This window comes from Haliaeetus albicilla, chromosome 6, assembly GCF_947461875.1.
Source record: "Haliaeetus albicilla chromosome 6, bHalAlb1.1, whole genome shotgun sequence".
Taxonomy (NCBI): domain Eukaryota; kingdom Metazoa; phylum Chordata; class Aves; order Accipitriformes; family Accipitridae; genus Haliaeetus; species Haliaeetus albicilla.
The window spans coordinates 1,910,465-1,929,387 of NC_091488.1; the positions used below are offsets into that span (position 1 = coordinate 1,910,465).

Sequence of the window (18,923 nt, forward strand, 5' to 3'; positions counted from 1 at the left end):
CATGTAGGACTGAATTTTTTTACGGAGCTTAAGTGTTACAGTTGTCCCTCAGTTTTTTATGTTAAAGGACACACACACATTTGGTGAATATGTGTGAAAATAAACTTTGTATCTGTTAACGCTGTCTCTTCCTTTCCACACATCTGACGGTGAAAAAAGACATCTGAAAAAGAGTGCATCTGTAGGTGGTTGTCACTTGAAATGTTAACCAGAGGCCACTACGCTTTTATCAGAGCTGATTTTCTAAGGGAGCACATCCGTAAATGCAGCCTATTTTTCTGCCATAGAATAAATTTTTGAGTCTCGTTTTGCTCGGTCCGCAGTGTTCAATATTGCAGGTTTTCTTTTTGCTGGTGCTTCCCTTTCTGGTGGGACTGGAAGCCCGCACGTGGCTGTGGTGGGCACGGCACACCAGTGCAGACTGGTACCCACCGCCCGCCTCTCCAAGGGGATGAGGTACAGACAAGGTGACGAAGCGGGGGATGGAGGAAGAGAGGGGGATGAAATAATTTGGGGTTATCGAGGAGGAGCATTGGGATCCAGCCGGGGCCTCGGCGTGGTCTCCCGGGCTCCTTCCCCGTGCCCCCCCCGCTGCCTTAGTTTACCTCACGTGGTTTGAAGGCGAAGCGCGGTATTTGGATAATCTCGCTTGGCTTCTTAAGAACAGCCCCTTGAATTACCAAGTTCAGCGTTTCGGCGTGTCAGAAGGATGGAAAGCCTTCGAGGCGCCCCCGTGGCCGGCCTGCGGTTTGTGGTCGTTCCCCCCGTGTTTGGGGGAGGTGAGCACCGTGTTGTGTGGGGGCCGTGGGGCTCGCTCGTGGTGGGGCTTTGGTTTGGCTGATCTGTAAGGCGTTTTGTGTGACGTGTCTTTCATCCAGAATAGCTTTCATTTGTCGTCCTCCCCCCCCCCCCCCCCCCCCCCGTTAATTTTGCCAAAATGAGCTAGATGCTCAAGAAGCAGGACGCAGTAAGAACAAACCTGTTGGTTCTTTTTCCAATTTACTCCTACCCAGTCCTTGATCTCCATCATGCTCTCTCAGCCACAGCAACTGCGGGAAACTGCAGCAAAAAACAGATTTATTTTTATCTGATGTTTATCTGTTTAATTCGGACTGGTTTAGTAAGTTATTAGTTGGGAGCCGTTTAGCTGCATAATAAAGTACGTTTTACTTTTCCATCCCCATTTATTTTTTTCATCTTGTAATTTTTTATTTATAACCTAACTCTATCTGTAGTATAATTGCTATCGAATATTTACATGGTGGAAGAGTCACTGCCCAGACATACAATTTGTCTAATTGGGAGCGGAACATGGTGGCAGAGGATGGCGCCTGTGCAAAACCTGCAGTTGAGAAACATGCCCACAAAGCCTTCCTTGCCCAAAACACGGATGGTCACAGAAGTTAGAGTAGCGGTTTTTAAAGTGCAACCTCAGGGTATGGTCGCTTCCCTTTTAAGCCGATCCCCAAAGTGCATCCTCTCCTGCGGGAAGGTGGCTGTTGTTTTAGCAGCTCCTTCACAACGTGTTTTCGGTTTTGAAGCACGAAATGGGGCTGGCTGGCGGACGGCAGGCGAGCTGTGTGCTGAAGTCTCTCTTTTCCGTGATGCTCTCCCGTTTGCTTGGGAGTGGATGTTACGGGAGGGCTGGGGGCTCACCAGGGCTAGCTTCAGTGTAACTGTGTAATTAAAGAGGAGATTAAGTTCATTTAGTAGGTGGTTTGGATTAGGAGCATGACAACTGCTGTAAATAACCACCCCCTGCCCCAGCCATCTCCTATAGAAAAAAGACTGAGGTAAATAGCTTCAGTGGTCTTATGTTAGCATTGGCAAATACATCCTGCATTCAGCTCTGTGGCCCCCAACGTAAGGAGGACATGGACCTGTTGGAGCGAGTCCAGAGGAGCTCCGTGAAGGGCTGGAGCACCTCTCCTATGAAAATAGGCTGAGAGAGTTGGGGTGGTTCAGCCTGGAGAAGAGAAGGCTCCAGGGAGACCTTACAGCAGCCTGCCAGTTTACAAGGGCATGTGGTGATAGGACGAGGGGTAATGGCTTTAAACTGAAAGAGGGTGGATTTAGACTAGATGTAAGGAAGAAGTTCTTCACTGTGAGGGTGGTGAGGCACTGGAACAGGTTGCCCAGAGAGGCTGTGGCTGCCCCATCCCTGGCAGTGTTCAAGGCCAGGTTGGATGGGGCTTGGAGCAACCTGGTCTAGTGGAAGGTGTCCCTGCCCATGGGAGGGGGTTGGAATGACATCATCTTTAAGGTCCCCTCCAACTCAAACCGTTCTATGATTCTATCCCTTCTCCCATCTCCTCCTTGTGGACGTATTAGCATGGGGACCAAACCGGGGGCCTGGGAGGAGAGCTGGTGAGGACAGGGTGTGTCGTTAGGAAGTAGATTTTTCTGTGTGCAGCTTTCTGCATCCTACTCTGTCATCATTTGTGGTAGGAAAGTAAGTAGCCCCTTCCATCGTCAACTGAACAAGTTGTGAGCACCCCGTGTTATAACCCTGTGATGTGGTTAAGGTGAGGAGCCCCTTCAGAAGTCCCATTTTTCTCTTACAGGAATAATAAGCTCAAGTCTATGCAATTGCTTATTCCTTTACAAAGGCAAAAGAAAATCTCTTTTGAAATAACTCATTCTTTGCATTTGTGAGGAAAACAAATCTATTATAGAAATAACAAATCACTGATGGTACTATATTATATTGTAATTGAACATTAAATTAGGGCATTCTCCAGGGTTGTTTCAGCAACATTTGTATATTTGAAGGATGTTCAAGTACTATTTGTTAATATTTCTGCATAATTATTTCTGTCTGCTGCACAGCTGAGGAATGCAATTTAAGTTTAAGGGATTGACTCTTAAATGGAAGCAAAGTTTACAACTTGACTTTAGAAGGGCAACTTAGACATTGAGCAGAGTAGCACTGTGTTCTCTGCTCTGTGATTCTGGTGGTCCTTTACTGCTAACAAGAATAAAAATAACGTAATGAATATGCTTCCTCCACTGAAACCAACAAAAGACTTCGGTGTCACGCTGTGTCCATACTGCATACTTCTGCCAGTTGCAAGCCCTCTTGCCTAACGTGATCTTAGGAATCGGTGTGAGTAGGGACATGAGGGACTGATCCCTAACCGTCAGATCTACTGAGAGGACCGTCTGATCTACTGAGAGCGATGCACTGCTTTGAAAATCAATCTTCCAGACTAGGTTTTTTTCTTAATTTTGAGATTTTTTTTCTCAGTGCACTTAAAACCAGCTAGAAGATCACTCATAATTTTTCTCTTCTTTTGTTCTATTTTTATGCACTTCAGAAACAGAACATGCCATACATTTAAAAACTAATGAGTGGGTGTATTTCTACCTTAATTATTAGGAATGGTTAAGTTTTGAAGCAGAAGAACAGTATTGCTGTTCTCGGTACTTCATGTTCAGCTGCAAAGCTAACTTTCTTTTCTTTGTCTTTTTTTCAATGCAGAACTATGGTTTGGAAACAGAAAATCTAAAAACCCTTTCTCACAAACTGAATGCATCTGCCAAAAATCTGCAGAACTTCATCACTGGGAGGAGGAGGAGTGGTCACTATGATGGAAGGACCAGCCGCAAATTACCGAATGATTTTCTGACATCGGTAGTGGATCTGATTGGAGCAGCTAAAAGTCTGCTGGCTTGGTTGGACAGGTAAAATCTCCCAAATGTGTCACAGGTAACCAGATCATGCGCACGCACACAAACCCCAACTTCTTTAGAAAATGTGACATAGACATGGAAATGGAAGCAGAATTCATTTACAAATTCTGAGTGGATATTTGTAGCAATTTTTTCTTACTAAGTCGGCATGCAATTCAGGTAGCATTTCAGTACAATACTTCTAAATGCACTGCAACCCTACACATATCTGGAAATACAATATAGCAACAACATGACATCATTAGGTTATATATGTATTTTATTATTAATACAGAACAACACTTTGACCTGCATAACTCGGGTTCATTGCTCTGATAGTATCAAATTCACAAAACTCTGATCATACTTTTCATTATATAGGTGTCAGTGTATACTTCCAGTGTGTGTGTGTCTAAACATGCATGTTGTGTTGTAGTTTTTTTAAATGGCAGTGAAATACCTCTGAAACTGTAGATGGAATTGGAATTATGTTATACTTTTACCTCTATTACCTAGGAAGTATGTGGGACCAGGATTTAAGTGCTCTGCTTTACTGTATCTGTAGTGACATTTATAAAATGTATCACAGTGCTTTTTTTAATCAGCAAAAATAAAATGCTTATCTTGATTTAAAGGCATATCTTATTTTGTATCCAGCAGCTGAAGTTTTGTTCAAAGCATGATCTTTGTGTAATTCTTAAAATCCAACAGAATTATTTGGATTTACTGCTGTGGGTTTTGTTGTGTTTCATTTTCCTGAGGAAAACTGGCTTTTGTCCCATAAATGATTTCCATATGAAAGGTTTAGGTGAGGCATGAATCTTTTCTATTTCTTAAGCTGAACTGCAAACTCTTTCTTTTGTTCAGTAGATTGCAGCTACCACTGTTGCTTCTTTTCTCCTCTCTTTCTAGCCTTTCCACAAGTTTCAAAACCGGACTATCTAAAGTTGGGCTCCTGAATTTCTGTTTAGATGTTTAACATTCGATGTGCACAGAAGCAATACAATCTCGTGGAAAGAGTTTAGTATTAAGACTTGAAAAATGGGGAATATATTTTTAGCTCTGCCTCTAGCCTATTGTTGTTACTTAGAAGACCTGTAGGCTTCATTTTTTCTCCCTGCAAATAATTTTTGGCAGAGAATAGCATATCATTCTGGGCTTTAAAACAGAATGAGCAGTGGAAAACCATGTTCTTTTGCATAGGCAGATCAGTGTTCACCACTTCTTTCTATTTGGAAATAACCTCGATTGTTTTCTCATTGGAATTGTGGCTAATGGATAAAGACTGTTAGTTACAAAGATGAATTTTTATTTTTTTTGTCATAAAATAGTCTGGTATTAAAAGTAAACTTTCAAATGTATATACGTTTAACACATTGAAAAACAATGTGTTTTTGGCATCTCAATATGAATTTAGTGTTTGAACTTCAGGAAGAAAGTAGTTGTTGACGCTAGGAAACATCTGCATCTGAGCACTAATGTGTCACTGTAGTACTGTGCACCGTACCCAAATTATGGACTTTTAGTATTAAAAGACGAATTCAGTCTGTGAAATTTGTTTGTAGCTCAGAAGTGTGTTGAGAATTACCTCTTAGTAAAATTATGTTTACAAAGGCAGCTATATTGTATTTGTCAGAGGTAATTCTGTTAGCAGGTTTTAGTGTTGGTAGGGGAAGATATCTCATTAAATAACGTCTAAAAACATGCATATCAGTTCTACTCCCAATAAAATGCAAAAGTCATTTTGCATTTATCTGAAGTGACAGCTGCTCAGACCCAGGAGTTCCAAGAAGTTAAAAATGAGGGCAGCCATGGTGGTAGCCGACTTTAGCAATGCTGTCTTTAGTATCCAAATAAGGCTTCCTAGAAGTGTTATTTCAATTTCGTACAGATTTCTGGGAAGGTCCTTTTGAATATCTGTGTAGCTTAAACACCTGGTTCTGGCAAATGTTTTCTGTAAGGTTTGAAGACTTTTCTGATTTATGAGCATGTGGGTGTTTTGGTTAGGTTTGTTCGTCCTTCGTTGTGAAGCCCCCAGATTAGGATGAAGGCAGGCCAATGACTGCATTTTTCTCAGGAAGTGAGAACGCCTGGAGATCAATAGGATTCTGCTTATTGTATTCCTCCTAAGAAGCTCTTGGGGCCACTAGGGGGAGATAGAAAGATTTTAAAAATAAAGTATTTAAAGTCGGGAACATGGATTTAATTTCATTCTGCACAGTTGTTACTATTAAATCTGGGCCCCAAATCTTAGTTTTTGGTTGGTTTCTAACACCAGTTCCATCTCTGGGGTGTGAGAGAGGGGAGAACAAACCATTAGGAGGAATAAAGCGGCTATTAGGGTTATCCACCCCATTGTAACAGCCATACTAGGCTGCCCCTATGCAGTGTTTTTCAGGTCACATCTGGAAAAAGCAGCTAACAGCAGCTCCAGTTTGCATAGAAATGCAATGATGTGTTTTTCTTGTGTAGGGAATGGTGACGACTCCTTACAAGTTGTGCTTCACTTGCTGCTCTAGCGAGCTCTCTTTTTTTACGATGTTTTTGTATGACACTTAACAATCTATAAGGACCTCGTTAGGCCAGGCACAATTATCAAAAGGAGTGCGAGAGCTGTGATTTGCTGAGTTACTTTCGCTGCGGCTCTTGCAGTGCCACTGCGCAGGGCCAATCCAAGGATGCTCTTTGTTCCAGGTCTCTGCCTGGAGCAGTCCTACTTCCAGATGTATGTCAGAGATTTGAGTTTTAATGAAAATTAGGGTAACTTTTATTGCCAGGCTTTAAAAGTCTTCTGGTTTAGTTTAATTCAGGAACTGAAAAACTTAGTAGAGAATTCTAGCTATTTTCAAAAGAGGCTGGCTGATGATTTTGAGGAGCATGAAATAGCTCTCCAATAATGTCCTGTAAATAAACTGTCATCACACTAATAGATTATGTCCTTAAACTTTTTAGACTTATTCTAGCTTCCTGTTACTTTCTCAGCCCACAAAATCTATCCTTTCTTCCAGAAGACTTCAAAAAAATGTTTTAGCTTAATAATGTTTTATTTTATACTCTTTCCTTAATCTTCAAATTCTTCCAAGCCAATTTGCTGATGAGATTGGTGCTTTACTGAAAAACTATGAGAGTCATTTGTGAAAGTATGGTGCATTTCCACTTGACACTCCTAGGCTGATGGAAAAACCACACTTTAGGCCATAGCAACAAACTACTTACCTGATGTTCAAAGCAACTTGACATCAGAATGTCTCCAGTGATACTTCTCAGGAATTAAAGAATGATATATACAGTCATCTAGGTGTTCTAGACTTCCAGTTAGATCATTGGTGTTCTTTTCAGTCTTTATTCCTGTAATTCATTAAAGCTGTATTCTTTGGAATAGTAATATATGCCATCTTTCTGAATCCTCCTTCTTCTCTGATGTGTCAGATTCCTGGAAATTCTTCTGCCTTTTATAGGCCTGACACACTACATCCCGGGGAGGAATTTTTTAAAATGTATAATTAAGGTAGGATTACTGTTGCGAGTTCACTACTGTGGATCCACAACATGAATGACTTGCAATTTTGTGGCATAAAGCTATCTCTAACCTCATAAAAGTATTTTTTCTGTACGGTAGTATGTCCAGTAATATCTGCACATTTAATTGAAATTGAAATTAGGCATATTTATTTCTGTTAATCCCAGGTAAAGTTTTGTCCTAACAACACACATTTACAGTCCACCTGAAAACCACTTTGTAAAAGTGCTGCTTTTTGTGTGGATGTGTTGGTGTTCACTGCCTCTCTGAGATTTCTGAATTAAATATACATCATCCATCTGTGGCTTTCTTGATCTAAAAGCACCATGAACAACTAAAGGATGTTGAGAATCAAACTACTGTTTTCATCCTTAACAAAATTTTACCATGTTACTGGTGAAAAGGTCTTCAGTGACACCAGTGAAAACTTCCCAGTTTTGTCCAGAGGCAAATATGAACTGAAAAGCGATGATATTATAGGGATCCCAGAAAATTCTTCTGAGCTCCAGGTTTAGACCATTTAGCAATGCTTATAACTAACTTTCTCTCTGGTTAAGACACAGCCAGCTCTTCTACTGTACTCGCATCTCATTCTTTTCTACTAAGTTGCTGCTGTCTGTTGATTGTACTACTGAAATTGTGATGAGTCCTGAGTGAAGGGTGCTCGAATTCGTCCAATACTTTTTCTCCCAGAACTTAACAAACCATCTGACAGACAGACAGAAGGTTGTATTTTCATCAGAAGTTGGCAGACCACTGAGTGTTGAGTTTGTCTCCTAATGAGTCAGAGGCTGCTGCAAAGTGAAGGCAGCCTTGGGAGCGAAAGCATCTTCTACAAACCCTTCAAGCACCCCATTTTCCCCCTTCAAGTCCCACAGTACCTCGTATGTTTTTCTTCTGTGGGACAGCTAGATTTAACAGGTAGAGCTCATTACTATAGTCGTAAGTGGGAAGAACCGTAATGCTCCTTGTGGAAGAGGAAGGATCCTGAGGGAACCTGACCTGGGGCGACATTTGGTGGCAGCTCTATGATCTCTGTCTCTTCCCATCTTGTCTCCTTGCTCTGCCAGCACACAGCTTGTTCGCATCCCTTGCTTCTGCTGGTGCTGTCTTCCATGGTGCTCTTGGTTTGATATGTTGTCTTCATTCGCCTCCACCACGCTTCTGTCGTCTTTGCCAACCAAACACCCTGGAAATCTGTATTTCCTGCTGACTGCACTAAGCAAGAAAAATTTCTTGGTTGTGCTTCTGGGCTTCTTGCTTCTGCCTGCTCTGTAGTGCTTGGGCCGTATTATCTGAAGCAAGGACTGCTCATACCATATATCTTGTGCAACACCAAGAAGAATGTTTTGGATCTTAGCAAATAGTAACAATATCTGTATAAACTATAAACGTGGACTTAGAGACTGAGTGAGGAAGGGATGGTTGTTCTTAGGACTTTAACTGAGTCTTCATTAAAGACACAATTAAGATGATGCGGTAGTTTATTTTTCAATTAAGGATTTAAAAAAATATAATCAACTTCCCATGAGATAACTACTACAAAATTTTGCGTCTGTTGTTGTGTCACAGATTTTAATGGTCGTGAATTAGGATTTGTCAGGGAACACTGGATTTTTTTATTTTTTTTTTAGTGTGCTGTTTAACTTGGCCATCTGTGTGGGCAGTGATTCAATATGTCTTTCACAGCAACTCTCCTGTTTTTCACCCTACTACTACCCCCTTTTTGGAAATAAAAACCTTAAACTGCTCCTGCAGATTACACTGAAGTCTAAGTAGTAGGAACAAAGAGATCTTGTGGAGATAGATTTTTGTATTCAAGCATTTCAGTGCTGTGGCCAGAAAAAAGCTAGCAGGCTGACAAATGTGCACCGGTCTGATTAATTTACCACTGCTGTCTGGATACATGAACAAAATGGAACAAGGAGATGAACAAAAAGCCCAACTGTAAATAGAAATTGTTGGTCATATAAAAGATATGGGTCAAATTGCTGACAGTAGCAACAAAATGTAAGATTTAGGAGTAAAAGGCCTTTCTGGCAAGTCTGGGTCTGCTTTTAGGGCCATTCACAGTGGTGGGGTGTAATCGTTTGACTTTTACCCCCAGGTGGGCAAGTCATTTTGGCATGGGTTTAAACGTGCTAATTTTCTGTGAAGCACTTACATGTATGCATAAGTCCTACTAAAATGTGCGCCTAAAGTTAAGGACATTGGACTGCTTCAGTGGTTAAGTCTGGACAGCAGAACAGGACCTCCAAGACTGGCTGTGGGCTATGTAAACTATTTTGGTGATGTTCTGTTGTCTCTGGAGAAGTGCAGCCTGCGATGCTGTAAACACTCTTTGTTTACGAATGAACAATTCTAGGTGTTCAGTTTCAGCGCACCCTTTAAGCCCGCTTTGTCTGAAAGCGCTCTGGTAGCAGAATGCATTCCCCACTCAAAAATGGATCTCCCCCTTTTCCCCATGGTGACATACACAATGCATACATTTTCTTCCACTGTAGGTAAAATGTGTCCAGCTGGATTTCTTTGTCTCATTGTTTTCGGTGAATAAGCCTTGGTGATGTTTATGGTGTGACTATTTTGTAGTTTTAAGTAAAGAGGAGCATTCATTGGGAAAATTATGCTTGAATGTTTGCAGGCCTATAACTTCTTACTTACAAAGAAAGTGTTACTGGTTTAGAGTCTCCTTTATAAGAGACTTCAGGCAGTCCTGTTAGCTGTGCTTGGTTATTGCTTGTCCTGACAGGGTAAGTGTGGTTTGCACACAAGATGGTGGGGGAAGACAAATGAAAACCCTTACAAAAAGAAAGCAAAGAGTTTAGCGATTCTTTACTCGCCACATGAATAATGCACTTTCTGTCAATTGGTTTTCAGTCTTAAACCTGTAAATCTTATGTTTCCTTTATGCATTTCCCTTTATGCTTGTTTGAATGGTATGCCAAACCTGTCAGTAAGTGCTGCCTAAGAATGCTATGGTACTTAAGCATATTGTGCTACTGGAACAGCTGTAAATGTTTAACAAAGCACTCATTTAAAGAATTCCTTTATCCAGTGTGAATTTTACTGCATTCCTACCTGATTCTACATAAAGCAGTTCCATTAGAAATACAAATAAAATGTTTGTTTCATGAAAGCCTAAAAATATGAATCTTAGACGGATTTGGCACAAATATATATGCAGTGATATTGTACATTCAGATTTTTATTTGAGCTTAGTGTGTTACTTTTGAAGACTGAGTTATATTACTGATTTGGTTACCTCTCTCTTTAAAAAATTTTGGACTATTATGTTTAATCAAACTGCTCTGAGGATGTTTTCCCTTGTTAGGATGCTAAAATAAGTATGGTATTGGTTTTAAACCCCTCACAATTTCTATTGTTATAAAATAGCTCAGTACTACAAGCAGTGGTGAAATATGATTAACTTTTTGGGGGGGGCAATGCTTTTACTAACAGCAATCTGTATTTGTTCAAATTACAGCTTTTTAAAGTGAAATAGTTATTTCTATGTATCATTTTCCTCTAACCAAATGCTATGTGAAGCAGACAGATGAGGAGGTTAAAGCATATGAGGCCGAAATGTTGATGATGTAGAAATACCAAGTGTATGCATCTCCTTCACAATACCCATCTTTTTTTAATTGTTCAGAAAGGATTTTCCTTCACGTGCAATCAGTAGCTGTGAGTATTAATAGTTGTTGAGTTGTATTATTTCTTAATTCTGTGTGGAAATTAGCTGTGCTATATTGATGTAGCTGTTTTTTCTACCAATCCTTCAGGGTGGCTTAATTAACTAATGTTAGATAATATAGGTTTTTTGCATTCTGAAAGATGCTGATACTACTAAATACTTTTGTTAGATTTCAGTTCATAAAAGTGTATACAGACATGCATGTGTGTTACAGCCTGCATTACACATGTATAAACAAATTTGTGTTTCAGAGATGTTTTATTATTTATCTCAAACACTGGTTTAAATAACATGAAAAGAACCAGTAGCTCTGTCATACCAGGTGTTAGGGACACCTTATTTCCTATAGATTAAGGTCTTGAAGTTGATTGACTTTAATGTTACAGTAGGTGCTTACTTTTTTTTTTTTTAAGCTTTGGGGTTGTTCCCCCCCACCCCCCCGTGAATGAGGTATTTAGAAGCTCTTCTTCTATTGGAATCTGTGTCTAATAAGGTGCAGGCCCACAATGTGGGTTTGCACAGGGGAAAAATTAAGACACTCCTGCTTTTCCAGCTGATCACAAAACATGTATGAACTTAATTATCCTTGAAACCTATTACCCACCCATTTGTGAAAGTGGTTTGAAAATGGCTAATGGCTTCAAATGTTGGAAAGGAGAAGGCAGGAGAAAAAAGAACAAGGGCAAACCCACCCTGCACGTGCGTGCAGGAGCATTGGTGTGATTGCTTGTATCTGCTTTCCTGAAGATATCAGGTGTAGAAAGGGTAGACAAAGAATGGAAAGGAGAAACCGGGAAGGGTCTGGAAGAGGAAACGAATGGAAAGGGCACGTGGTCAGGTAGGGGCACTGTGGGGCTCAAAGGTGTTTTCATGTGGGTGTTGCAAAGGAAGAGAATCCCAGGGAGGTTTTGAAGGAAGAATAAATACATTAGAAGAGAAACTGAGTAGAAAAGGTTCCACGAATAGGGAAACATATGTTGGAAAAGGTCTTGGAAATGACTGACAGAGAGGTGGGACGATGGGACACTGAGGTCACCGTCACAGCAGGAAGTGGGGCAACATGTGGCCCCAGTCCAAGGCCGTTTTTCGGCTCTAGTTTAGCTTAAAGAGCACTGAATTGGACAGCACACGTGTTGAAAATTGCAGTTGTTCTCAGGGACTTTTCTTAACTGGAGCTGTAGGAGGTACCTGAGACTTCAAGGTCTAAGGGACTGTGAAGGATGTGGCTTTGAAGGAAAAGAGTAGAAATTGGAAGCTGATAGAAATGGTTCAGCCAGGTCAAGGAAATAATTTTTAAAAAATAGAGAGAAGTGGTCTAATTAAACGAGGAATTCCTTTTACTTGGTCTGTGTCTGATGCCTTGAGAAGGGAAGTGTTTTAGCAGCCAATTGAAAAGTTACAGTGCATGTAGGCTTTATTTGCATTTATACATATTGTTTCATCTGTTCACAGTCAATAATATTAAGCTTTATTAAAATTACAATCAGTGGATATATTATCAATGAAGAGGGTTTTTGTCAGATTGGTGTTTTCCACTGTCTTTTATGAAATCCAATCAGTGATCAACAGAAACTTCCTTGTAGGATATTTTGGTTGAAACTACTGGCATGTTGTTATACTAAGTCTTGCTGGACTTTTCACTGTTGAAATTGAGGCTTGGGATGTAATACCAAAGTACATTTCCTTTGGTGGTAAATATTTAGAGAAGCCTTTACCATTTCCCCAGCTGCTTATGCAGTAGTGGCTGTATAATTGTGCCTGCAGATTGCCTCCAGGGAAGTGGTCTGAACTGGGGAGAGGGAGGAAAGGGAATTGCAGTTTTACTGGTTCAATTTACAGCAATACCCCAGAGAGTCATCGGCAGAAACTGATGTGAGGGAGTCGATTTATAAGCTACAGAGAGCTACAGGGGAGGCAGCTCGAGGACCCCTTATGTATTCTGCAGGAGCTAAGTCCGTATAACATGGACCTGTCTCCTTATCTTTCCAAGTTGTGAAGCACTTTTCAAAATATTACATATTAGCTATTGATTTTTAGTAGTCTTCTCCCTCCTGCTGGCATGCTTGCTGCCTGCTTCACATGCTGTTTTCAGTAAATCTTCACTGTGTAAACTTCAGTGTAACAAAAATGAGTAATGTCTCAGTCCCTTTGCCTGTTCTTCAATGCCAACAAAGTTTATTTGGGGCATTTCTAACGATCTTCACTAAGAGCAATGAGGTAAAAATGTCATTATTTTCCTCGTGAACCATGAAACCAAACTAAATTGTAAAAGTATGAGGGAAGATGATGCGGTATTGGAAGCCAAAGCCTACCATGCGATTTTGTTTAGAGAACTGCTGGAGGCTTTCAAATGTCAGATAGATTCCAGTTGTGTAATTTGAGGATCAAATTGTATTAACATCCATACTTACAGTAAAATAATACCATTTGCTGGCTTGCTTCCATTCATCTTCAATAAAAGTGAGTTCATAAATGAACATGACCTTTTTAAATCAAGGTTTCGGGTAGATTTCAGAACCCCAACAGTTACAATTTTGAAACGAAAAATATCAGTGGTTTTGTACATCTTAGCTAATGTACTGTTTTAAACACGATTATGGTTCATAACCAAGCAGTTCAGTTACCTTTTATCCTTCAATATGCTCACACGTCTCCTGAACTTCAGTAATAATCTGTACGTGTGTCCGTGGGTAAGCCTGCTGTAGCGTGTACCTACTGTACAGCTGCCATATACTGAATAAAACTTGAATTGTGAGTATATGTCTGTGTCAAATAGCTTTTATAAGGCACCTTTTGGAACTTAACCCACACGCTGTCTGCTAAGTCCTCACTCTCTTGTTGCTGTTATGTTTCTTAAACTCTGCCTAGCTTCCAATTTCTGTACTTTTTATTTTAAAGAGAATGTACTGCTTTTCTCCCTGGAAAATATGGGCAGAAAGTATGTGTTGTTGTATGATGTATTACATCCAATTAAAGCTGCTAGACTTGAGTATGCACCTCAAAGTTCATTCTATCCTATGAGCCATCAGGGCCGGACTGGGAGCCCTGGAGAAGAAAGAGGGCATTGGAAGAAGCAGGAGAGGAGTTCACATGGGTTTATTAATGGACAGTTCCAAATCTGCCTGCACTAAAATTTCAGTAATTCTGCATATGCAAAAGAAATTTAGAAACCTATTAAGAACCGGTAGAACTATATTTGTAGTTCTCATTTGGACATGCTTATAGCAGAGTTCTTTGTAGTGGAAACTTGTCTCTAGGCTTTAAAGAGGAAGGCATAATACTGATCAGCGCTGTAAAACTCCTAAAGGTATATGGGAGTATGTATGCTCTAAGAAGTGATGAAAGAAGGCAGTTGGGGAAGGGACTAGTCATCCAGCTTAATTTAAAGGCAGCCACACTTAATAGATCAAGATCTCTAAACAATACTTTTGTTAGTTTAGTCAGATATTACAATCCTTGTGGTTCTAACACAGACTTGTAGTACAGAAATGAGATGACTGCCAGCCTCACTAACCAGATACATTTTAGCCTCTAGAAAGCAGGCAAACCTCTAGGTAGGCAAGCATTTTAAACATCGTAACATGAAATTTTAAGGTACAGGATACGTGCGGGTGACTTCTCTAAATGCTGCATTGCACTTTTCATTTCACTAAGCACTTCTGATTGTAGCACAGTGTGGGGGATGTTAGGTTGTGCCTCCAGATTAGCCTCTGCAGCCGCTTCTGAGCGTTGATGCAGCTCTGGCTCTAAATGTTATTCTCCCCTTTGGATAAAGATTTTTCTTCTTCTGAGTCCCCCTAGTACATTTACCAGATATTAGATCAGGTCCCAAGAATCCCAGTGAATCAGCCAAATGCTTCTCTGATCTGAGTCACATCTGGACACCATTCATATCACAGGTGGAAGCGGTGCCTCTGGTTGCCTTTATGAGCGTATTCCCAAACAGATGCAGAAGGCAGGGTGGGTTTCTGCGGGAGTAAAGGCAGTCCAGAAGTAAACTGGAAGGCTATGAGAAATAATGCTTTTGTAAATGGAATTTCTTAAAGAGGAACTTAAAAACTGCAAAACCAAGGAGAGATGAACGTTTTCCATGGATATGTATCCTGTATTTTACAGTTTAGTAGTACATTTTGGGTATTCTGTGTGATTTTAATATCTCTAGAAACAATGTGTATTAAGCACATTGTGCACCAGTGAAGCAAGTGGGCATATGCTAGTGCTATTCAACATTTCTTTTCTTCTTTGTTTTTTTTTTAGATCGCCTTTTGCTGCAGTCACAGATTACTCAGTAACAAGAAATAATGTCATACAGCTCTGTCTGGAACTGACAACAATAGTACAACAGGTATGAGACCATCTGCTTAGCAATTTATTTTTTCCTGAATTTTAAATGGCCATTACCTTGTTCACACAATTTTGTGTTGCTCTGTCTGTATCATTGTCTAACAAAAATAAGGGGATACAAGTACTTAGTAAATGGTTTATAAAAATTCTGCTGCCTGGTTTTGTAATACTAGTTTGGGTTGTGCTGTGTATATGCCTCTGCATATCTCAGTAGCAGGATTCATCTTGGGTTCTGCAGTCTAATATCACCACTATAAATTTGTGAAATCTACTTGATAATTTGCATATTTAATTTCTTATACTTTGTCTTTAATTTTTAATTAACTGTCTGGTTCAAAAGGTCTGTCTATATTGGACTTTAGTCATCTGCTCTTTCATACAATTCATAACAGGTGTCTAGATGATAAGATGACACATGTCCCTATGAGGCTAGGATATTTTGAACACGTTTTTGTACATCTACCCTCACGAAATCCAGAAGTAGGTACTGAGAAGCACTTGCTTAACAGGCTTCATTTGGGAGTGCAGTCTAGAGAACCTTCCCCACCCTTCTGTTGCTTCTCAGTGCATCATTTAGGTCTGTCCCTATCTTTGCCTGTGGTTCTGCTAAAACTGAAGAGTCTCTTTTGCTGCGAGTTCAAACTACTGTTGATATCAAATTCTGTAGAAATAACCTAGGAAGTTAAAGTAGTTCTGTTCAGTTGAGCATCCTCGTTTACCCTGACGCACGCATTTCTGAGAGCAGTCTGCTACAGATGACTGTGAAGGGCCTTGGTACCATCTTATACCATCAGTTGACCAGGCGGTGCAGCAGTGCCCATCATGCGGAGGGAGGAGGGTCCAGGGAGGGTTCAGGGTTCTCCTGGTGGCTCAGCAACGGCAGAGGGAAGGGACCGCTCTCCCGAGCAGAAGTTGGAGGGAGTGTTTGCACTTGAGAAGGTGGAGTGGAGAAAAACGGAGAGAGTGGGCTAGGAAGGAGCCCCGAGGAGACTTTTTCTGTTTTTCAGAAGCATCACTCTGAACTGAGCAAAGCTAAACTTATCCTGTGGCTTCTTGGCATGACTTTATATGACGATACTTTTACAAGAAATGCATTTTTCTCTGACCCTTTCATAAATGTATGCAACACTGATGATTAGTTGGGTTTGCCTCCCTCCTGAGTTGGAGAAGAGCAGTATTGCTAGTCTCGTGTGTTCAAGCTTGGGAAATGAAAGTTTCTCACTTTTCTATGTTATTATTAATGATCAATTTCCCTCAATTACGTGTGGGGTTTTTGATGCGGAAACGGAGCATGGGCTGTTCCCTCCCCACAGGCCACACAGCGAGGGTTCCTGTTTGCTTCCCAGGCCCAAGGGCCGAGGGGTGCCCCACCAGTCCCGTCCTTCAGCCGCACTGGGCTTCTCGCCGTCACCCTGCCCCAAACTGGGACGGAGGTGCCGGCGGCGGTGGCTGTGGAAGAAGAGCCCAAGCCTTCGTTTTCTTGGCTGCCTTTTGTGCGACACGTGTTTTTTATCTGTTGTCCCGTGGCTTGTTGTGCCCTTGTTGAGCTGTGAGAAGGGGTCAGTACTGTGAGGGCATCCCTTCCCCTTGGCCAAACTCTTCGTTTTCCACACAAGGAGCTGTGCATCGCCGTCTAGTTTTTCAGCTGGGGGGAAGAGCCACCTGATCCATTTTCATGTGTCCACTGTTAGTGAGAAAGTGGGTAGAATATCAACCGCTGCAGTATTTCCCAGGAATTAGCTCAGTATCGGTTCATTTTCTCACAAATTCATCCCTATCCATGATACTGCTAATTCACTATGGTGTAGGTAAATGCTTCTCTATGTACATTTTTCAGTGTGAATGAGAGCAAATGTTACTATTTAATACCTTTGGAGAGCAGCAGTTTTATCTTTGCCAAAACTGACATGATTCCCCAATCAGGAAACAGTTCAGTACATGAATCCATACTTTGAAATCAAAAGGCGCATTTATGTGCCTAAATTTAAGCATGCTCTGAAATTGAATTGGGCTATAGTCAGAAGAATGATAATGAAAAATTCCGTTAGTAAGTAGCCCTAAACACATGTGGTTTGATCTCTACTTAAAACAAGTGCATTCCAACGTAGCATTTCAAAATGTCTTTGCTGAGCTCTTCTTTTATGTGATCACTGAACACACTGAACATCCTTATTGTGCTTTCTTAAGGCTGTAAATTGAATGTTTCAGTATCACCTTATCAGGTGTTTTTTCTGTCGCAGAATCCGCTTTCTTTTGTATGCAAAGTACTTTATAGTACTTCACTAACTTACAATAATTTATAATTTAATTAAAAAAAGTTTTTCATTCGTGAAAAACCTACAGAAAGCAATGTTACAATTGTTCTTGTAACAGTAGCTAACAACAGATTTTTAAAAAGCTTAGTGGTTTATTAAAAAATATACAGTCTGTACATTTTTTTACACCTTTGACTTTTTTTAAGACATTAATTCAATTTAAAAATAGAACTCCAGTATTCACCTCAGTAACTGAGCACCAGCAGGATTGAAAACTGGTTTTTTGTGTTGTTTAAGTTACAGCTGACGTTCAGATTTATTAACCAAAAATGATTCTTTAGTCAAGATGGAGGAAAAGTTAAAATTAAGCTGGCTTGCTTGAATTATTTTGCACGTTTTGAGGCTAATTGTAATGTCAGTGTTTCTTCATAGAATTAAGTGTTGTTGGGTTCCTCCCCCGCCCCATTATCAGTGCTAAATGGATAATGAAGAAAAAAAAATGACAGAATTATGTCTCTCTAAGTATGAAATCTAAAAAAATCTATTGAGTGTCTGTGCTTTAACCTTTAAAGAATTAGAAAAGTTGGAGTTATAATACCTACTTAGAGAGAGACTTTGGAATAAAATGCAGAATAGCACATAATTTGTTTTAACCGTTTCATTTCCTATGTGTGTTGCACATTGCCCAGGACCCAACTAACAGGCCAGCATGCAGTGGATGGATATTTGCCAGCGGACACAGGTCCCTCAGAGCACTGCAAGTTATTATTGTAACCTGCTTTGCATTCGCGCTAATCATCTGCTTCTATGCAGCTGTTTTATTTTGGCTTAAGGATTCCCCCCCCACCCCCCTTTAGGACTTTAGGATATTGTTTCGTAGAACTTCCTGCAGGTTTTTACTCTTAATACCATCCTCCTGGCTGATGGCTTATTTAATTCAGGGCTTGCATTCTTGTTTCATTTTTATAATCATCTCTTCCCTTGCAGCAGAACACTGGAGGAAAAAAAAAAAAAGGATTTAAATAACAACCAAATCCATGGACTATCGTGATTTTTGCTACCGTTCCCTTGCACTCTCTGCCTTTCTCTCCTACGCCTATCTGCCTCCCCACAGGAATCGGAGGCTGAGCATTTTCTGTACTCTGTTTATACTGCAATAAGTAAAAAAGGCCTGTTCTTTCTCGATGGTACAAGATAGGTGTTAAAGGGATATGGGTGTACAGGTTGAGGGGGGGAGGGGGCGTGAGATTGTTTTGGGTTGTGCTTTTTTCCCTTTTGGTTCATTCATTAATTTAGATTTATGTTGACATAATTGTTCAGTCACAAATGCCTATAAGGAAGAACATGAGTGACTCCTTGTCCTTATGGCGTTCATGAAAATCTTGCTGTTGACTTAGTTGGGGTGTTCGGCTTCAGAGGGTGCCAGGGACTGGTCCTT

The 18,923-nt window shown here is 40.5% G+C and overlaps 1 protein-coding gene across 8 annotated transcripts in view; it reads left to right on the top strand.

The window, feature by feature from the left end:
• CNKSR2 (connector enhancer of kinase suppressor of Ras 2) overlaps positions 1-18,923 on the top strand; it is a 215,695-nt gene that overhangs the window by 45,361 nt on the left and 151,411 nt on the right. For all 8 annotated transcript variants that reach the window (XM_069784817.1, XM_069784820.1, XM_069784814.1 and 5 more), the window contains exons 3-4: positions 3,482-3,684; positions 15,144-15,231. In XM_069784817.1, the coding sequence (XP_069640918.1) occupies positions 3,482-3,684; positions 15,144-15,231 (291 nt within the window). The remainder of the gene's footprint in view (positions 1-3,481; positions 3,685-15,143; positions 15,232-18,923) is intronic.